Genomic DNA, 21,800 nt, shown 5'->3' with positions numbered 1-21,800 from the left:
TGGCTTATTTAAAATATACCAAAACGATGGTGAAGGTGTTAGGGTGCACTCTTTTGTGCATGTTGATCCCGTTGCTCAGATCATCTAAAGTCTGCTTGACGTTGGCCTGAGGTGGAATGTAAACTGCTACCAAAATGACCCCAGAAAACTCCCGTGGTAGGTGAAAAGGGCGGCATTTACTGCTAGATATTCCAGGTCTGGTTGAGCAGCATTGGGACAGCACTGATCTATTTGTGTACCAAGAGGAGTTGATCATGAGGATACTCATCTGCCTCTGCTTTTGAGAGACTCTATAGACCTATCCTGACAGTGTGCAGTAAACCTGTTGATATGAATCACTGCATCCGGTACAGAAGGGGTTAACCAGGATTCTGTGAAACAAAGGACACACACAGTCCTAATGTTCCTCTGATTCAGCACCCTGGCTCTGAGATCATCGATTTTATTCACCAGGGACCTAATGTTCGCCAACAAGATAGTCGGTATAGGGAGTTTAAAACCCCATTTCCTTAAACGCACTTGTAATCCTGATCTACGCCCGCACTTCCTCCGAGATGTCCTCTGTGAGCTCTTCTGACCACAGATCGTGTTGTTTCCATCGGTTTTAAGCAGCGATAGTTCATTTAAATGCATTAAGACATCTCTGTTGACTGTACTGACCTTGGAGGCTGTTGTGCTTTTTAGCATTCAAGGTATAGGTTAATGCTGACCTGAAGGGCAAGGACGTAGAGAGATTAATTAGAAGAGGTCATTAGAATGTGAGAAAGTTACATGAACAGGTTTAGGCAGAGACATTATTGATGTGATATGGATTATATGAATCAGGAATGTATTACAGTTTAGTAAATCAGATTAATGCATAAAAATATTATTTCTAAACATCCCTGAAACTTAAGAAGTGTGTTGGAATTGCACTTTAATAACATAATTTATGATCATGAAAATCAGTTCTGAATTGCTTCAAATGCTTGGACTTGACACACCTTTCTTTGCTGCATTTTTTCTCACATTAATCAATTGTTTTCCATTGACCTCTTCATTATTATGTACATGATTTTACTTTGCCATTATTCACCATTCCCTAGTTCCGGGAGTACCCTCTTATGATCTTTTACCTGGACTTTAATTTTTCAGAGCGTACACTAAAAAAGTTTCATAACTTTTTAAATCTTTGCCCTGGTCCAAGATTTCTTAATGGCCTGTCTTATTAATGCCTCCATGCTCTCTATGATTGTCTTTCCTACTGTCTTGTTTTCCTTGTCTATTCTATAACATGAACTGCCATTTATACTTTGCATAAGGATGTTGTTTTTGTACAATGAAAGAAATTTAGTTAGAGAAGTTTCATCACTGGATACATATGACTATACTTTGTGCACTACATTTTATACAAAGGAAAATCACACTGCTGATGATTGATGGTTAATCACTTGGATTGTGCTGGATTACAGATTGGAAACTTGGAAGAACAATTAGAACAGTTCAGAGAAGAGCTATTAAATAAGAATGAAGAAGTTCAGCAATTGCATATGCAGTTAGAAATTCAGAGGAAGGAGTCTACCACTCAACTACAGGAGATCCAACAAGAAAACAAACAACTTAAGGCAAGTGCTTCCGCATTCAGCAACACAAGGCTGTTCACTGCACTTTGATTAGCTTAACTTAATTAGTTGAGCAACAATAGTTTTAAGATTAGATTGCAAATTTCAACTAAATACAGGTTGAGCACCCCTTATTCAAAATTGCAAAATCCAAAAACCTTCAAAATCTGACATTTTTGGAGCGTTGTCATGACGTCTTAAATGGAAAATTCCACAAGACGCTGGGACTATGAACAAGGAAAGGTTCCCAGGCAATGAACAGGTCTCTGCGCACCACAGACTGTTCCTGAGAAGTGGCCTCACATATGTAAAGAAAAATAGATAAACACTGCATAAAGTGAAATATGAAGAACTTGAATGTGTATTGAAAGAGTGGATTCATCAGTGTCAGAGTGAATGCCACTTAACAGTATGCTGATCGTGACACAAGCAAAGATCTATCACAACGACCTGAAAATTTAGGGTAATTGTGAATATTCAACAGGTTGATTACAAAGATTTAAGAAGAGACACAACATTAAATTTTTAAAGATTTATGGTGATAAAGCAACTGCTGATCATGAAGCAGCAGAGAAATTCATTGATAAATTTCCCAGGATTGTCGCCGATGAAAATCTAGATGCTGAATGGCTCCATCAGTACATACATGTGATGAATAAGTGTAAAACAAGGACTGCTTACCAGTAGCACACAAATTTGGGAATGATGGTAATGCCAAACAGCCATTAAGTGTCCACCTGGCGGCTGAAGTCGTGATAGCTATTAAAGTATTATATAAAACTACCTTCAGGGTGTGTATATATAAGCTTTATATGCAATATAAATGGACTTCGTGTTTATACTTGTGTCCCATCCCCAAGGTATCTCTTTATATATATCCCAAAATCCAGAGTCCGAAACACTTCCGGCTGTAAACATTTCAGATAAGGAGTGCTCAACCTGTAATGTTACAGGCCTTGCATAAAGTTACAGTTAAAGTTACAAATTGCCATCATATGAAGAGTATTTTTAGTGGTGAACTCAAAGATTTAATGCAGTCATGCAGCATGGAAACAAGCGACTTCAGTCCAACTCGTCCATGCTGACTGTGTTGTCCAGCAAAATAGTCCCATTGGCCCAAAGTCCTCTTAACGTCTCCTATCCATCTACTTGTCTAGATGGCTCTTCGATGCTGCTAAAGTGTCAGCCTCAACCATTATTTCTGGCAGCTCCTTTGAAATACATACCACCCTTTATACGAAGAAGCTACCCCTGATTTCCCTTTTAAATCTTCTGCCTCTGATCTTAAACCTATGCCGCCTTGTTTTTCGCCTCCACCCTGGGAAAAAGGCTATATGCTTTCACCCTGTCTATGCTCCTTGTGATCTTATGTACCTCTATCAGATCACCCCTCAATCTGCAATGTTCCAGGGAATGAAGTCCGAGTCTATGCAAATTCTCTTGTAACTCAGGCCCCAAATGCAGGCAAAATCCTGGTAAATCTTTTCTGCACTGTTTCCAGTTTAATAACACCTTTCCTATAACAGAGTGACACAATACTCCCAAGTGTGGCCTCACCAACATTTTGTGTAACAGCTACATAACTTCCCAACTCCTATAATTAACGCCCTGACTGAAGGCCAGTGTGTTAGACGCTGTCTCCACCACCCTATCTACCTGTGACACCATTTTCAGCAAACTGTACACTTGCACTTCTAAGTCATTCTCGTCCGTAACTCCCCAAGGCTCTCCCCGAGACATTTGCCCGTCCTCAACCCACACACCATGCTGATAAAGAATCCCTGTAATTTCACAACCTTCTGTAACCGTCTGTCGTATTATCACACACAAAGGTCTTGTACATTAACATGCAAATTGTTTATATTAATTACTAGAAATAAAGGTCCCAGCATCAGCCCTGTAGACACAATCCTCCAGTCCAAGAACCAACCTTCAACCATCATCCATTCAATCTATCCTTCCATACTAGACTGTCTTGACGGACATTGTCAAAGACTTTGCTAAAATCTATATAGAAAACTTCCATTGCTCTACCCTCATCTGCCCTTTTGGTTACTTCCTTGAAGAGCTCCAAGGGATTTATTACGTACAATTTCCCAAGCCACAAAGCTGTGTTGACTGTACTGAATCAGACCTTGTCTCCCCACATGTTGGTAGATCCTGGCCCTCAAAACCCCCTCCGACAATTTTCCCATCACTGATGTTGGACTCACTGGCCTGTTAGTTTTCTGGCTTGTTTTTGCTACCCTTTATAAACAATGGTACCACATTAGTCACCCTCCATTCCTCCAATTTTCACCTGTGGCCAGAGATGAAGCAAGAATCACTGCAAAGGTCTCTGCAATCTCTTCTCTAGTTTCCCACAAAGTCAAAAATGTCCTAGATCAGGCCTAGGGAATTTATCCTCCTCAATGCACTTTAAGGCCTCCAATCACAAACAAGATGCAGATGCTGGAATTCCGAGCAACACACACAAAATGCTGAAGGAACTCATCAGGACAGAACAGGCAGCATCTAGGAAAGGAGTACAGTCAGTGTTTCAGGCCGAAAGCCTTCGGCAGGACTGGTTTTGGCCTGAAATGTTGACTGTACTCTTTTCCTAGAGGCTGCCTGGCTACTGAATTCCTCCAGCATTTTGTGTGTGTTGTTAAGGCCTCCAATACCATCTTCCTGCTAGTTTGTACTTGTCCCAGACAGTGTCACTCATTTTCTCAATTTCCTTAGCTTTGATTGTTGTCTCCATAGTAACTGCTGAAGAGAAATATTCATTAAAATCTCATCCATTCCCTTTGTTTCCATCTGCTTAAAAAATTGCATTGATCCCTTGAGTTCAGAATCATTTTGTGGTAACTGGAGACACCAATAGCTCTAATGATTTTACAAGACAAAGTACAATTCTTGTAATAGATTGTTAAGTTGAGAAGTTTGTGAAAGCCTTTCTCTAGAGCAGGAGTTCTCAACCTGAGGTCCATGGACTCCTTAGTTAATAGTAGGGCTCTGTACCATAAACAAGGTCAGGAACCCCTGCTCTAGAGATTGTATATGCACTACAAAACTGTTACTGATTCCAGCTCGCATTTCCGAAGGGAGTTGCCAACATTCAGTGCCAGGTCCCAGATTTATTTGCCCCAGTTTATATATGAAATGCTGGGTATCCCTGGGTAGCACATCTGTTACTCTACCCCACTATTTTCTAATCTCTGCAATGGAGGTGGAAAAAACAATAACTTAAGATCATTTTTATTTAATACTGTGTAAGCTAATACAGGTTCAACAAGTACCCATCCTGGTCTTACTTGTTGGAGCACAGCTGTACCAGGATCAGCACTTCTCTGAATCGAAGGCTGAGTATAAATTTGCCCTCGGGAGTGGAAGCTTCTGCCCAGTTAAGATGGTAGATCTGTGATCATAGACAAAACCTGTAATATTAGTAACTAACTGCTTTCATAACACTATCCAAACCTTTTTGGATAGTTTTCCATATTTGACTGTGTTTGCATCTCATACTTTAGTGATGTTTTTATTGATTATTATAGAGGGTTTAATTTGGATATCCCTTGATATACCCCAGCGCACATATCCTGACATTGGCTAATGTCACCTTGAAACCGATACATTTTCCATATAGATGTTTCCATTTTGCGTTAAAATTACATTTAAGAAATAAAATTCATTTTATCCTTAATCACTGAATATTTTTACATTATGTTTCATCCTTCAATTGACAGAATGAGGTGGAAAACTTGCTGGCATCTCTCAAAGATTCTAGTGAATCATTTGAAAACCGTCAGTCACCTGTTGAGAATTTATCTAGAAATGTCAAAGAAAAAGATGAAGAAATAGTAAAACTTAATGAGCAAATTATAACAATGCAGCAACAACTGGAAATCTTTTCTGACAATAAGGTCAGTAAAATCAGATAAGTGGTCTCTTATGAGTTATTTCTCTGATGTGTTCTAAAGGTAAATATAGAAAATTTATATCCGAATGTTAGTGGCTTTCTAATCCTTTTATCCCGATTTCTTTAATCCAAAAGTGCTCTGTACCAAAAATTACTGGATCTCAAATTGAGATTCAGCAGCGCGCAAGAGATCCTTAAATCTTTTGCTGTTTTTTGAGCTCCGTAAGATCTAGTATGTTGTTGACACAGGTAAAGGTTTAGCATTCTTTTTGTCCCTGCCTAATAAATGACAGAAATGGTACTATATTTGACCAAAACAGAATAGCCTAATTTTTCTCCTATACCTTCTGGTTTAACTCTTCTGAATAGTAAATTCTATCTTAAATTCTTTACATTTATTGGAGGTGTGAGTGCCGTAAACAAGATTTAAAGCAAATCTTAAAACCAAAGGAAAGAAGCCAGAGTTCTTACAGAAATGGGGCATGTTGAGAGTCACACTCAATGGTGCTTGACATAGTCATGCACTTTTACTGAAATATAACTGATGGAACTATACCTAAAAGATCAAGCTCTTGTGAATACACTGTACAAATCAATGCTGAGTAAAAATTTCAGTGTAGCAAAGCCTTACCATCATGGGTGAAGGAAGAAGAATAGTTTAGTAGGTTATGAATCACAATGAAACTAGTAAATAGAATGTCCAAAGTGAGCCAGAAGGGAATGAATTGCTCATTTTGAGTTGCAATTTTTCCAGATGAAAGTGTGAAAGGAATTTTGGTCAGCTGGAGTAGAGGGGATGCAAGTGATGAAGTTTACAAGAAAATGGCTGCCTTTGAACTTGGCTATGATCAGAATCATGGGAATAGTGAATAGTCACTGTGCCAGCAAGGTTCTGAGGGAAGACCATGAATATGCATAGGACAATTTATTTGGAAGAGGGAATTAAAAAAGAGGCAGTTGGTGTAATTGATCATAAGAAAGCAGTTAGCAAATAATAGTGGCAAATATAATGGCTACACTAGAATTGTGGCAAGAAAGGTGCAAACAGGGTCATGGTGATGTTTTCGGAGTGAGGTTCATGATGTAAATTACCAAAAAGATGCAGTAGTTAAGGGTCAGTGCATGACAAAAGAAAATAAGAGGTAAAAATGATAAAGGGTCTGGACGCAAAACGTCAATTGTTTACTCTTTTCCATAGACGCTGCCTGACCTGCTGAGTACCTCCAGCATTTTGTGTGTGTTGATTGGATTTCCAGCATCTGCAGATTTTCTCTTGGTTTTAGGAATGATAGACTTACGTTGGGACAGCAGTAAAATTTCTTTTCTAAGTTGGAAGCGATAGAGTGATAAAGCAGAGATGTAGTGAAAACAGAATTAGGTGATTCCATGCTTGTTAAAGTAGCTGAAAATTGAGCCTAATTGAAATTGAAACTAATCTCTACAGTGTTCCTAATGCTGGAAATTCAGTTTATTTATACAATGTTTTTCTTTTTTCAGCTTACTGAGAAAAAGGATGAGCAGATCAGGGACTTGGAAGCCCAAATAGAATATCTTAAAAGTGACCAAGAACGTCTTAAAAAGCATAATGAGGAAGAGGTTGAACAATTAAATGAAGTTATAGAAAAGTTACAACAGGAGCTGACAAAAGTAATGCCATTAGGATTAGTTTCTTCTGAAGAGGAAGAGAATTTGAAGCATCAGCTTGATGTGATGAATGTGGAAAAAGAGCTCCTGCAGGAAGAGATGGATAAGCAGAGAGAAGAGGTGATATTCACAAAGCAGAAACTTGAAGAGCAAAGCAAAATGTTGCAAACTCAGGGATTAGAATTGGCAAATATCACAGTGGAGAAAAGGGGCAATTTTCCAGAAGGTTCACAAGACACTATAAACAGTGTGACAGTCCAGATGCAGGAGCTGCAGATTGCTATCAAAGAGAAAGAAAAAGAGTTAGATTCATCTAACCTTCAAATACAAAACCTAAAGCAACAGGCCCAGGCTGAAACTGAAGTACATGAGAAGCAAATTCTTGCTCTGGAAGAAGCTCTCAGAGAAAAAGTGGCAACAGTTCTCGTGAGTCAGGTACAGTTAAAGGCTGTACAGCAACAAGTTGGGCTCTGCCTAGAGCAACAACTGAATCAAATCAACGGAAAAGGTCACATTCCCAATATCAAGGAAGACACTGTTTTGGTGCAGCAACTACAGGAAGGAGAACAAATGCAGGTACGCCCAATGGGATCAAATAATTCCACATCATAAAGAACAATACCTTACAAACTTGACTGAGTCTTTTTAGGAGCTGACATAGACGAACAATGAAGTTCAAGCAATTTATGTTTTACACATGAACTTTACTAAAACTTTTGCCAAGGTGGCTCATGGTAGACTGGTCCAGAAGAACCATGGAATCCACAGAGACGTGTTAGCCTGGATTAAAAATTGGTTTTCCCATTGAAGATGGAGGGTAGTGGTGGAGGGATGTTGTACTGACAGGGGATCTGTGATCACTGATATTCCATAGGACCATTGCTGGGACTTCTGTTGTTTGTGCTACTTTCAAGTAATCTGCACAAAATTGTAAATGGGCTGATTAGTAAGTTTGCAGGCAACAGAAAAATTGGAGGAGTGTGGATAGTGAGGAAGATTGTCAAAGGATTCAGCAGGACTGTACATGGAGATCAATCCAGACAAATGTGAGCTGTTGCACTTCAGGAGGTTAAATGCAAGAGGAAATTATATGGCAAATGGCAAGACACTTGGGAACGCTGATGTATAGATGTATCTTGGGTGTAAGACTATAGCTTCTTGAAAGTGGCAACACAGTTTATAGGGTTGTAAAGAAGTTGTATGGCAAGCTTGCCTTTGTTGGTCGAGACGTTGTAAAAGTAGGGAAATCGTGTTGCAGCTCTGTAAAAATGGCTAGGCCACACTTGAAGAATTGTGTGCAGTTCTGGTCACTGTTGCAGGAAGGAAAGTGCAGAAGAGGTTCACCAGGATGTTGCCTGGATTAGAGAATACTAGACAAGAGGAGAAGGTGGACAAAATTGAACTGTTTCCTCTGGAACGTCAGAGACTGAGGGGTGTCCTGATACCAGTATATAAGATTGAGGGATAGGTTGGGTAGATAGTTTTTTTCCCCCAGGGTGGAAATGTCACATAGTAGTGGGCATAGGTTTAAGGTGGGAGGTGCGTTTTGAAGGAGATTTATGAGTTGAGTGTTTTGTTTTTACAGATATATTCCTGAAATGCAGTAGCAAGGGGGGGGGGGTGAATGTAGACAAGGTAGTAAGATATAGGAAGCATTTATACAAGCCTATGTGCAGACAGTGAATGGAGGAATATAGAGTCTCTGCAGGCAGATGTACAGTTTAAATTAGCATCAAGGTTGTCACAGACATCATAAGTTGAAGGGCCATTTCCTGTGCTGTTCTGTTCGATGTACCAATTTACCATTATTTGATGAGCTGCAAGAAGAATTTGTTAGGACAACATTTAAAATACATCAAATGAAAAATTAAGTTTAAAGACCTGATCGTTTGTTCTTAATATTGTCATAGAAACATAGAAAACCTACAGCACAATACAGGCCCTTCGGCCCACAATGCTGTGCCGAACAGTTACTTACTTAGACATTACCTAAGGTTACCCATAGCCCTCTATTTGTCATATTGATAATCTCATCTTATTATTGTATACATATGACATTTGAAAAAAAATCTCCTTGGCTTTGCAGGATGTTAAAACAAGTCCATCAGTAGAACAACCTACTCAGCTAGATGCCACTTCCATAACTGACCTGGTTGTAGAATTAAATCAGGTCAAAGCTGAAGCTGCAATTACCAAAGAAGAATTAAATAGTTGCAGAGAGGAGACAGAAAAACTACAGGAAGACCTGCAGGTAGATTTTGAAAGCTATTCTTTCTGTATGAAGAAACTGACAGTTGGCATCTGCAGTCTGCACATGTCACAGGCTCTTCTTTGTTAGACTCTGTTCCCTCATTCTCTGACTCTCTATTATCACAGTCTCGTCTTTCTAATAGTGTTTCTATTCCTCTGTCTCATGCACTGTCTCCTGTGCTCCTCCTAAACCACTGTTAATTTTGAATAGCTATGATATTGTAATTATGTTTCCTTGAATGGAAATCGATTTATCCAACTTGATTCACCCCTTAAGACATTATTTTTGAAGGAAAGGAATTTAAACCCAGCTTACTGAGGAAAAACTCATAATAGGTGTTGAATTGCTAATTATCTTTTCTGACTAAACTGTTAAGTACAAGTAATATTTTGTAAATGTGTATAAGCAACATTCTGAAAATGTATGTAAGAATATATTCATCTGCGATGAGGTGTTGACCTCCTCAAGTCTAAGATACATAACCTCTCTAAGAGATTGTTTATGAAATCTAACTTGCAAATTGAAAACCTGAATTGTTTTTCTCTTATTTAGGCAAAAGAACAAGTCATAATAAATCTTCAGGAAAAGCTCAGTACTGTGACCAAAGCCTTATGCAAAGCAGAAGAGAAAGCTGCTCATTTTGAACAAGACAAGCAAACTCCTGAAGAGTGTAGAAACTTTGATGATGTTGATAAACCAAGAAATGATTTAATTCAAGAAAGGCCAATAAAAATCCAAGCAAATTCCACATTACAAACTGAAATACCAATTGCGGATGTTATTGAATTGGAAAATGCTGAAGAACAAATTAAGCCTTCACTTATTCCTTCAGAGGAAATTACAAATATAAAAAAACAATACTCTGAGAAAATTGATCAACTGAAAGAGCTACATGCTGTTGAAATGAACAAGCTGGAAGAAGGGCACTCTGCTGAGATGGAAGCTTTGAAAAAAGACTACACAACACAGATAAATGCACTGACTGAAAACTGTGATGCTCTCAAAACAATGGTTAGTACAAATTACTGGAATTCTGATCATTCTAGTGAAGATACCACACTTGATCCAATGGTTTTTAAAAAGAAACAGTTGAATCATTTTGTTACATCTACAGCAGGTTATAAGTTATTCTCTGATTAGGGTTGTTTAGCCTCGCTCATTAAGATTTGTACAATTTGCATGCTTTTAAGTCTAACCTGTGAATTGCTGATTTTCATTGTTTCATTGTCGACAGTCATATGTTCAGCTGTTTTAACCCCGAGATCTGGAATTTCCTATCTAACCATTTCTGCATTTTCAAAGGCATAAACCTCCCTTAAATCAAATCTTATGTTCCTGACCAAGCTTTTAGTCAGCTGTGGTATATCTCTTTTTCTGCCTAAGTGCCAGATATATTTTGATGATACTTCAAAGATGCAACTGGAGATTGCTTACTATGTTAAAGATGCACAGTAGGCTCATTTTGCTTCCAACTGCCAAGATGTTTGATAGCTTTTTCTTTTAATTTTTTTTTTCTTAGTCACCCAGTACAGAGACACAAACTGGTTCAGGGGAAATTTAAGGCAAGGCTTTCAGGGTCCAATGGATTGTGGATAGATCAGCAATTTTTTTTTTTTTCTGGAAGTTATATTTCTGTTAGTAATGAAAGAAAGCACATGGTTTCACTGCCATTGTACACATGAAGAATTGTAAATGGGACCTTACCACGACAGAAAAGAAGAATATGGTGCTTCTTCTGAGTCACTCAGTCAACCTGGGAAGCTTGGATGCACTTAAGCAAATTCTTCAGTTGGTCGAGTGTAATAGGATGTCAGGTGATGTAACTAAAAGCTGAATGCAAGTTTGAAAAAAAAACAAAGAAATTAATATTATAGGTAGAAAATGACCCATCATCAGCTAATTTCAAAAGTATTTCCAGCTGTTGGGGGAAATGGTGAAAATCACACTGCTGTTATAGTCACTATTTCCATGTAAGACCAAGAATTAGACCATTTGGCCCATCAAGTCTGCTCCGCCATTTCATCATGGCTGATCCAATTTTCCTCTTAGCCCCAATCTCCTGCCTTCTCCTGTATCCCTTCATGCCCTGACCAATCAACCTCTGCCTTAAAAATACATAAAGACTATGCCTCCAAAGCTGCCTCTGGTAAGGAATTCCACAGATTTACCACTCTCTGGCTCAAGAAATTTCCATTCTAAAAGGACACCCCTCTATTCTGAGACTGTGTCCTCTGGTCTTAAACACTCCCAACACAGGAAACATCCTCTGCACATCCACTCTTATCAAGACCTTTCACTATTTGATATGTTTCAATGAGGTTACCCCTCATTCTTCTGAATTTCAGTGAATACAGACCCAGAGCAATCAAAAGCTCTTCATATGACAAGTCATATCTAGCAGGTTGTTTAATAAATCGACCATTTATTAAACATCCAGCACATCTGCTATTCTTTTAATAAATTTGTGTGAAATGGTTCTTGTATTAATCAAGATGTTAAAATTTTGAGTAACCCTTGTTTATCCTACATATCACAAACAGGGTTACGGACATCAGTAATATTATCAAGTGCCTTAGGTAAAATTCCTTTAGTCGAGGTATTGACAAGTGAATAGAATGTAAATCTGCTGGATTTGACCTTTTGAAGAAGGACATACTCCTATTTCTAAACATTTATTACTTTGCTTCCTTTATTATAAAAAAAAACATGTATTTTTAAAACATTTTCACCTTCTGCACTTTCATCTTTTTCTATCTGCCTCTTGATTTTAAAAATTCCTTAATTTCTGAAAAACCTTTTAATTGGCATCATCAAAGCTTATCATAATCTTTTGTCCTCTTTTTCTTCATTTAGGTTCATATTGGTAGACCAGAACCATTGGCAACATTGCAACTCAGGGATAAAGAAGTCAGTGGTAAGCTTCATTAGTATTTTTTTTTATCATGCCAAAGTACTGTGTTTTACTTGATATTTCTTGAAAACATATTGCATAGAATAGCAATGTATCTGTTAATATTCTGACCCAATTGAAGATAGTGAAATCAGAGCAATCTGTCCTTAAAGATAATCTTTTATTCTCAGTATCTACTCAGTGTTTTGTGTCTGTTTGTGGTTATTTCTGTATATTGACCACTCTACAGTTTTCTAGTTTCTTCGCACGTAATCTAAGTACTCATTTGATTTTTCTTAAATGGCTCAACAATTCCTCACTTTGAACTCAGTCTGCCATGGATTTCCCTACTCATTTGATGTTCTTCTGCAGTGTCCTGATCCCATCTGTACAATTTGCTCTATCACATACAGCATCAACAGCAAATATGAAAACACTTCTGTATTTCTCCTCAGTCATTAATAAACATAATGAAAGCTGAAGCACCAGTACATTTCCCTTATAACACTGTATATACTTAACTTGAATCCTGTTCTTTGTTACTCTTAATCAGTTCCATAATTATGTCAACAGCATGCTTTCATTTCTGCTGTTGGTCTTGTATAAAATCTTATCAAATTAGAAACATAGAAACATAAAAAACCTACAGCACAATACAGGCCCTTCGGACCACAAAGCTGTGCTGAGCCTGTCCTTACCTGAGAAATTATCAAAGGTTACCTGTAGCCCGCTATTTTTCTGATCTCTGTGTACCAATCCAGGAGTCTCTTAAAAGACCCTATTGTATACACCTCCACCACAGTCGCCAGCAGCCCATTCCACACACTCACTGCTCTCTGTGTAAAAAAAAAAAAAAAAAAAAAAAACGTGCCCTTGACATCTACTCTGTACCTACCTCCAAGCACCTTAAAACGGTGCCTTCTTGCGTGAGCCGTTTCAGCCCTGGGAAAAAGCCTCTGACTATCCACACAATCAATGCCTCTCATCATCTTATACACCTCTATCAGGTCACCTCTCATCCTCCGTCGCTCCAAGGAGAAAAGCCCGATTTCACTCAACCTATTCTCATAAGGCATGCCTCCCAATCCAGGCAACATCCTTGTAAATCTCCTCTGCACCCTTTCTATGGTTTCCAGATCCTTCCTGTAGTGAGGTGACCAGAACTGAGCAGAGTACTCCAAGTGGGGTCTGACCAGGGTCCTATATAGCTGCAACATTACCTCTCGGCTCCTAAATTCAATTCCATGATTCATGAAGGCCAATACACCGTATGCCTTCTTAACCACAGAGTCAACCTGCGCAGCAGCTTTGAGTGACGTGTGGACTCGGACTCGGACCCCAAGATCCCTCTGATCCTCCACACTGCCAAGAGTCTTACCATTAATAGTATATTCTGCCATTATATTTGACCTATCAAAATGAACCACTTCACACTTATGGTTGAACTCCATCTGCCACTTCTCAGCCCAGTTTTGTATCCTATCAATGTCCCACTGTAACCTCTGACAACCCTCCACACTATCCACAACACCCCCAACCTTGTGTCATCAGGGAATTTACTAACCCATCCCTCCATTTCCTCATCCAGGTCATTTATAAAAATCAGGAAGTGTGGGGGTCCCAGAACAGATCCCTGAGGCACACCACTGGTCACTGATCTCCATGCAGAATATGACCCATCTACAACCTTCTGTGGGCAAGCCAATTCTGGATCAACAAAGCAATATCCCCTTGGATCCCATGCCTCCTTACTTTCTCAATAAGCCTTATATGGGGTACCTTATCAAATGTCTTGCTGGAATCCATATGCGCTACATCTACTGCTCTACCTTCATCAATGTGTTTAGTCACATACTCAAAAAGTTCAATCAGGCTTGTGAGGCACAACCTGCCTTTGACAAAGCCATGCTGACTATTCCTAATCATATTATGCTGCTCCAAATGTTCATAAATCCTGCTTCTCAGGATCTTTCCCATCAACTTACCAACCACTGAAGTAAGACTCACTGGTCTATAATTTCTTGGGCTGTCTCTACTCTCTTTCTTGGGCTGTCTCTACTCTCTTTCTTGGGCTGGTCTCTACTCTCTTTCTTGAATAAGGGAACAACATGCCGCAACCCTTCAATCCTCTGGAACCTCTCCCATCCCCATTGATGATGCAAACATCATCACCAGAAGCTCAGCAATCTCCTCCCTCACCTCCCACAGTAGCCTGGGGTACATCCCCTCCAGTCCCAGTGACTTATCCAACTTGATGCTTTCCAAAAGCTCCAGCACATCCTCTTTCTTAATATCTGTATCTCAAGCTTTTCAATCCTCTGCAAGTCATCCCTACAATCGCCAAAATCCTTTTCCATAGTGAATATTGAAGCATTCATTGAGTACCTCTACTACCTCCTACAGTTCCATACACACTTTTCCACTGACACACTTGATTGGTCCTATTCTCTCACATCTTATCCTCTTGCTCTTCACATACTTGTAGAATGCCTTGGGGTTTTCCTTAGTCCTGTCTGCCAAGGCCTTCTCATGGCCCCTTCTGGCTCTCATAATTTCATTCTTAAGCTCCTTCCTGCTAGCCTTATAATCTTCTAGATTCCTACCATTACATAGTTTTTTGAACCTTTTGTAAGCTTTTCTTTTCTTCTTTACAACAGCTTTTGTACACTATGGTTCCTGTACCTTCCTCTCCCTGTCTCATTGGAACGTACCTATACAGAACTCCACGCAAATACCCCCTGAACATTTGCCACATTTCTTTCATACATTTCCCTGAGAACATCTGTTCCCAATTTATGCTTCCAAGTTCTTGCCTGATAGCCTCATATTTCCCTTTACGCTTTCCTAACTTTTCTGTTCCTATCTCTCTCCAGTGCTGTGGTAAAGGAGATAGAATTGTGATCACTATCTCCAAAATGCTCTCCCACTGAGAGATCTGAGATCTGACACCTGACCAGGTTCATTTCCCAATACCAGATCAAGTACAGCTTTTCCTCTTGTCAGCTTATCTACATATTGTGTCAAGAAACCTTCCTGAACACACCTAACAAGCTCCACCCCATCTCAACCCCTTGCTCTAGGGAGATGCTAATCAATATTTGGGAAATTAAAATCTCCCACAACGATAACCCTGTTATTATTACACCTTTCCAGAATCTGTCTCCCTATCTGCCCCTCGATGTTCCTGTTACTATAGGGAGGTCTATTAAAAACACCCAGTCGAGTTAATGCCCCCTTCCTGTTCCTAACTTCCACCCACAGAGACTCAGTGGACAGTCCCTCCCTGACTTCCTCCTTTTCGGCAGCTGTGATACTATCTCTGATCAACAGTGCCCCCATCTCTTTGGCTCCCTTCCTGTCTTTTCTGAAACATCGAAAGCCTGGCACTCGAAGTAACCATTCCTGCCTCTGACCTATCTAAGTCTCTGTAATGGCCACAACATCATAGCTCAAAGTACTGATCCACACTCTAAGCTCATCCGCTTTGTTCACAATACTCCTTGCATTAAAATAGAAACATCTCAAATCATCCATCTGAGTGCGTCCCTTCTCTATCACCTGCCTATCCTCCCTCACACACAGTCTCCAAGCTTTCTCTATTTGTGAGCCAACTTCCTCTTCCCCAGTCTTTTCAGTTCAGTTCCCAACCCCCAGCAATTCTAGTTTAAATTCTCCCCAACAGCCTTAACAAACCTCCCTGCCAGGATATTGGTCCCCCTGGGATTCAAGTGCAACCCGTCCTTTTTGTACAGGTCACACCTGCTCCAGCAGACGTCCCAATGATCCAGAAATCTGAATCCCTGCTGCCTATTCCAATCCCTCAGCCACGCATTTATCTTCCACCTCACTCTATTCTTATACTCACTGTCATGTGACACAGGCAGTAATCGCAAGATTACTACCTTTGAGGTCCTGCTTCTCAACTTCCTTCTTAACGCCCTGTAGTCTGTTTTCAGGACCTCCTCCCTTTTCCTGCCTATATATATTGGTACCAATACGTACCATGACCTTTGGCTGTTCTCCTTCCCACTTCAGGATATCGTGGACACAATCAGAAACATCCCTGACCCTGACACCTGGGAGGCAAAATTTCTTAAATAAAAATCGCTAGAAGTATAAGTTTATGGAGAAACAGTTTCAGATTGATGTCAAAGTTTGAAGTACATTAATTATCTATGTATACTATCTTGAGATTTATCTTTTTACAGGCAGCCATAAAACAAACACACACAGCAGAACCCATTTTTAAAAAACCCACACAATAAAGACTATCAAGAACCCAATGTGTGATAAAAAGAATATACTATGCAAGGAATATAAAAATAAACAAATAACACATAGAACGTTAAGTGCAGGGTCCTTGAAAGTGAGTCCACACTCAGAGAGCCAACTCAAAGCTGAGGCGAGTGCTGATGGTTGCAGGCTGCTGCTGCAGAGTCAGTTCAGTGCAGAAGCACCTTGATCAAACCGCGCAAATAGTAGTTAAAAAGTAAACAGAAGTCTCACGGGACATAAAGTGCAGAGCCCCCAAAAGGGAGTCCACAGTTGTGGAGCCCAGCCTGCGCTGCGGCGAGTGAGGCCTATCCACGAACACAATGGCTGCAGGACAGCACCTGCTCACGAACATGGCTCCTGCACCCCTCACCCGACAGCAGCCGCAGGAAGAGAAGGAGGCCCGTTAAACGCAGGCGGATGGTGCTGAACGGCCGCAGGAAGAGAAGGAGACCCGTTAAACGCAGGCGGATGGTGCTGACGGCTGTCTGTTTTCCACTCTCAACATCGACGAGTTTAATCTTGCTTGACACTTCAATCGGTGTTTTGCAATCAATCTGACCACAGGTTCAAGTTTCGCTGTCGAGCATCAGCGTAGCCAAATCCCCAGGAGATCGCAAAATGCTAGATTAAATAGTCGGCTCAAAAGTACATCCTTAAGAGGGAAATTGAGGGCTGCAATCGATTGCAGTTCAGAGGAAGTACATTTAGAGGAGGAGTACTTAGCAGTTATGTGAGCTGTCTGCAGCATATTGCCATTTGTTGCTGGCAACAGCACCTTGTCATTAGAAGTCAGAATGACACTGCATCTATTACAATTGAGAAAAGTTAGAAAATAGAAGTTTTATAATACGGTATATTTAATTGGATGCGGGAGAAGTAATTGAGCGGTTCAGTTGGAAAGAGTGGCAGAGCAGTACGATACTGTAAATGGTGGAGTTGTTGTCTCACATCTCCAGCCACCCAGTTTTGATACTAACCTCCAGTGCTGTCTGTACCCTGTGGGTTCCTCCAAGGGTACTCGAGTTTCGTCTTGTGTTAGATTAGTTTGTTACTGTACATTTGCCCCTTGTGTAAGTGGGTGGTGGTGGAATCAGGGTGGAGTTGATGGGCAGGTGAAAGGCCATAGGTCACAGTGAAGTAAGTGGGAGAATGGGATGGATGAGATTGCCACTTCTGTGCCATGAGAAATCCTTCCTTCCTGGAGCCGCACTCACACCTCCCCACACACAGATACTGCTTGACCCCTGAGTTCCTCCATCAGGTAACTTGCTGCTCCCATTTCCAGCATCTGCAAGCTCTTGTGTCTTCACGATAAATTGAGTGCTTCCATCACTGCCACGAAGTGCCCCATGCACACTATCTGTGAACAGACTGCATTTCTTGTTATGATGATAACTCCTCTATGTGGGGAAGCAGACAGGTTAAATAGTTTGTAGAACATCTCTTTTCAGTCTGGAAGCATGATCCTGTGCTGCCCTTCGTCTCTTTGATGCTCTATTCTTCTGCAACTCTGACTCTTGTCTTAAGCTGCCTATACTTTTTCAAAGGAAGTTCAACTCAAGCGTAATAGAGGCAGCTCAATTTTCTGGTGTCACATTTCTTGCATTCTTTTTCTTCTCTCACCCCTGAATTTTCAGATATTATTTTTCCTCTTGTGATTTATGCCTCCCCAGAAGCAACATTTGTTTTTTTTCACCACCCTTTACTAGTCCCTCAGCTGGTTTCGTCATCACGTGTCAATCTTTTCTGGTCTCCACCCAACCAAAGACTTCTTTAGTTCTCTCCCCCTCTCCCTGACACTTAAAACTTATTTCCTTTTTACTTTTCCAAGTTATGAAGGGTCATTGGGCTGAAATAGTTAACTCTTCTTCTCTTTGTTGAGATGTTGCTTGATTTTGCTGAATACCAGCATTTCTTGTTTTTATTTTAGATTTTTAGTTTCTGAGTAATCCTCTACAGATTTTTTCAGAGCAGACTTGATGGCGTAATTTTGCACCTTCGTCTTATTGTCTTGATGTACTCAGATCTACCCAATTGGTTAATTTTCAGCTTGCCTTTTTGTTTAGCTGAAGCTTGCTGTCTGTGCATTCATGTTGCCTTGTATTTGTTCATTTTTGTACAACTTTCCAACATCTATTGCTAATGAAACATTTCTATAATTTCCTTATAATGGGTGGTGGACACCGAGTCATTGACGCGTCATTTCAAGTTGTTTCCACATGACGGTTCTCAGAGGATTTCATGAACCTTTGATTTTGCTTCTCAGGGCAAGAATATACAACCATATCAGAAGCAACCAGAAGGCAGAGCAATATTACTCCTGCAGTTCAATCAACCTTTGAACAAGGTACAGAGAATCTCCCTGACAAAATAAAGGTGAGAATCTAATAGTTTCAGTAACAGAAAACCTTGTATAGAGTTGGGGTAAGCCGCATTGTTGCAGTAGGGCTACCTGCTAAGCATTTCTGACTTTTTTTTTGCAGACTTCCAATATGCAGTTTTTTTGGGGATTATTATCTGATGTGGACTTAAGACATCACTAAGAACATTTATTCTGTACACAATTTAGAATATTTAATGACATTGAGAGAAGTGCTCAGTTTACTGCTAGCCTCATTTTCATCATAAAATTACACAGTATATTTAAAACCATAAGACATAGGAGCAGAAGTAGGCCAATCGGCCCATCGAGTCTGCTCCACCATTCAATCATGGGCTGATTCAATTCTTCCAGTCATCCCCACTCCCCTGCTTTTGCCCCATACCCTTTGATGCCCTGGCTATTCAAGAACCTATCTATCTCTGCCTTAAATACACCCAGTGACTTGGCCTCCACAGCCACTGGTGGCTACAAATTCCACAGATTTACCACCCTCTGACTAAAGTAATTTCTCCACATCTCAGTTCTAAATGGACATTCTTCAATCCTGAAATCATGCCCTCTTGTTCTAGACTCCCCTACCACGGGAAGTAAATTTGCCGTATCTAATCTGTTCGGGCCTTTTAACATTCAGAATGTTTCTATGAGAGTCCCCCCTCATTCTCCTGAACTCCAGAGAATACAGCCCAAGAACTGCTAGACGTTCCACTTATGGTAACCCTTTCATTCCTGGAATTATTCTCATGAATCTTTTCTGGACCCTCTCCAATGTCAGTATATCTTTCTAAAATAAGGAGTCCCAAGCTGCACATAATACTTCAAGTGTGATCTCAGGAGTGCCTTATAGATCCTCAACATCACATCCCTGCTCTTATATTCTATCCCTCTAGAAATGAATGCCAACGTTGCATTTGCCTTCTTCACAACTGACTCAACCTGGAGGTTAACCTTCAGGATATCTTGCACAATGACTCCCAAGTCCCTTTGCATCTCTGCATTTTGAATTCTCTCCCCATCTAAATAATAGTCTGCCCGTTTATTTCTTTTACCAAAGTGCATGACCGTACACTTTCCAACATTGTGTTTCATTTGCCACTTCTTTGCCCATTCCCCTGAACTATCTAAGTCTCTCTGCAGACTCTCTGTTTCCTCAACACTACCCGCTGCTCCACCTATCATTGTATCATCGGCAAATTTAGCCACAAATCCACTAATACCCTAGTCCAAATCATTGACATACATGATAAAAAGCAGCAGTCCCAACACCGTCCCCTGTGGAACTCCACTGATAACCGGCAGCCAGCCAGAATAGGATCCCTTTATTCCCACTCTCTGTTTTCTGCCGACCAGCCAATGCTCCACCCACGCTAGTAGCTTCCCTGTAATCCATGGGCTCTTATCTTGCTAAGGAGCCTCATGTGTGGCACCTTGTCAAAGGCCTTCTGAAAATCCAAGTTCACTACGTCTACTGCATCTCCTTTGTTTAACCTGTTTGTAATTTCCTCAATGAATTGCAGTAGATTCATCAGGCAGGATTTTCCTTTCAGAAAACCATGCTGGCTTTGGCCTATCTTGTCATGTGCCTCCACATACTCCATAATCTCATCCCTAACAGTCGATTCCAACAACTTCCCAACCACTGATGTCAGGCTAACGGGTCTATATTTCCTTTCTTCTGCCTCACATCCTTCTTAAATAGCAGAGTAACATTTGCAATTTTCAAGTCATCCGGTACAATGCCAGAATCTATTGATTCTTGAAAGATCATCGATAATGCCTCCGCAATCTCTCCAGCTATTTCCTTCAGAACCCGAGGGTACATTCCATCAGGTCCAGGAGGTTTATCCACCCTCAGACCATTAAGCACCTTCTCAGTCGTAAATTTTCACTGCACAAACTTCACTTCCCTGACACTCTTGAATGTCCGGTATACTGCAGACATCCACTGTGAAGACTGATGAAAAATATGCATTCAGTTCCTCTGCCATCTCTGCATCTCTCATGACAATATCTCCAGCATCATTTTGTATTGGTCCCATATCTACCCTTGACTCTCTTTTACCCCTTATATACTTAAAAAAGCTTTTAGTATCTTCTTTGACATGAGTCGCCAGCTTCCTTTCATAATTCATCTTTTCCTTTCGAATGACCTTTTTCATTTCCTTCTGCAAGTTTTTAAAAGCTCCCCAATCCTCTATCTTCCCACTAGCTCTGGCTTCCCTGCATGCCCTCTCTTTTGCTTTTATTTTGGCTCTGACTTCACTTGTCAGCCACGGTAGTGTCCTTCTTCCCTTTGAAATTTCTTATTATTTGGAATATATTTGTCTTGCACTTCCCTTGTTTTTTGCAGAAACCGTAGCCATTGCTGTCTTTCCTGCAAATGTCCCTTTCCAGTCAGCTTCAGCCTGTTCCTCTCCTTTATTCCAATGAAATACCAACAATTGGATTTTATTTTTTTCCCTTGCAAATTTCAATGTGAACTCGATCATATTGTGATCACTTTTCCCTAATGGTTCCTTAACCTTAAGCTCTCTTATCACCTCCAGATCATTGCACAACACCCAATCCAGCACAGCTAATCCGCTAGTGGGCTCAGCAACAAGCTGTTCTAAAAAGCCATTCCTTAGACATTCTACAAATTCTCTCTCTCGAGGTCCAGTACTAGCCTAGTTTACCCAATCCAGTTTCATGTTAAAATCCCCAACGATTATCGTGATATTGCCTTCCTGACATGCCTTTTCTATCTCCTAGTGTAATTTGTAATCCACATCTCGGCTGCTGTTTGGAGGCTTGTGTACAACTGCCATTAGGGTCCTTCTACCCCTACCATTTCTTAACTCAACCCATGAAGACTCTAC

The 21,800-nt window shown here is 40.3% G+C and overlaps 1 protein-coding gene across 5 annotated transcripts in view; it reads left to right on the top strand.

Annotated features, from left to right (window-relative positions):
• Positions 1-21,800, top strand: part of akap9 (A kinase (PRKA) anchor protein 9) — a 206,815-nt gene that overhangs the window by 150,095 nt on the left and 34,920 nt on the right. For all 5 annotated transcript variants that reach the window (XM_072253717.1, XM_072253716.1, XM_072253715.1 and 2 more), the window contains 7 exons: positions 1,452-1,604; positions 5,330-5,506; positions 7,000-7,722; positions 9,233-9,397; positions 9,950-10,408; positions 12,251-12,311; positions 18,829-18,938. In XM_072253717.1, the coding sequence (XP_072109818.1) occupies positions 1,452-1,604; positions 5,330-5,506; positions 7,000-7,722; positions 9,233-9,397; positions 9,950-10,408; positions 12,251-12,311; positions 18,829-18,938 (1,848 nt within the window). The remainder of the gene's footprint in view (positions 1-1,451; positions 1,605-5,329; positions 5,507-6,999; positions 7,723-9,232; positions 9,398-9,949; positions 10,409-12,250; positions 12,312-18,828; positions 18,939-21,800) is intronic.

The sequence above is a fragment of the Mobula birostris genome, chromosome 3, assembly GCF_030028105.1.
Source record: "Mobula birostris isolate sMobBir1 chromosome 3, sMobBir1.hap1, whole genome shotgun sequence".
Taxonomy (NCBI): Eukaryota; Metazoa; Chordata; class Chondrichthyes; order Myliobatiformes; family Myliobatidae; genus Mobula; species Mobula birostris.
The sequence above is the reverse complement of the archived record's forward strand: the minus strand, read 5'-3'. Positions and strand labels throughout refer to the sequence as shown.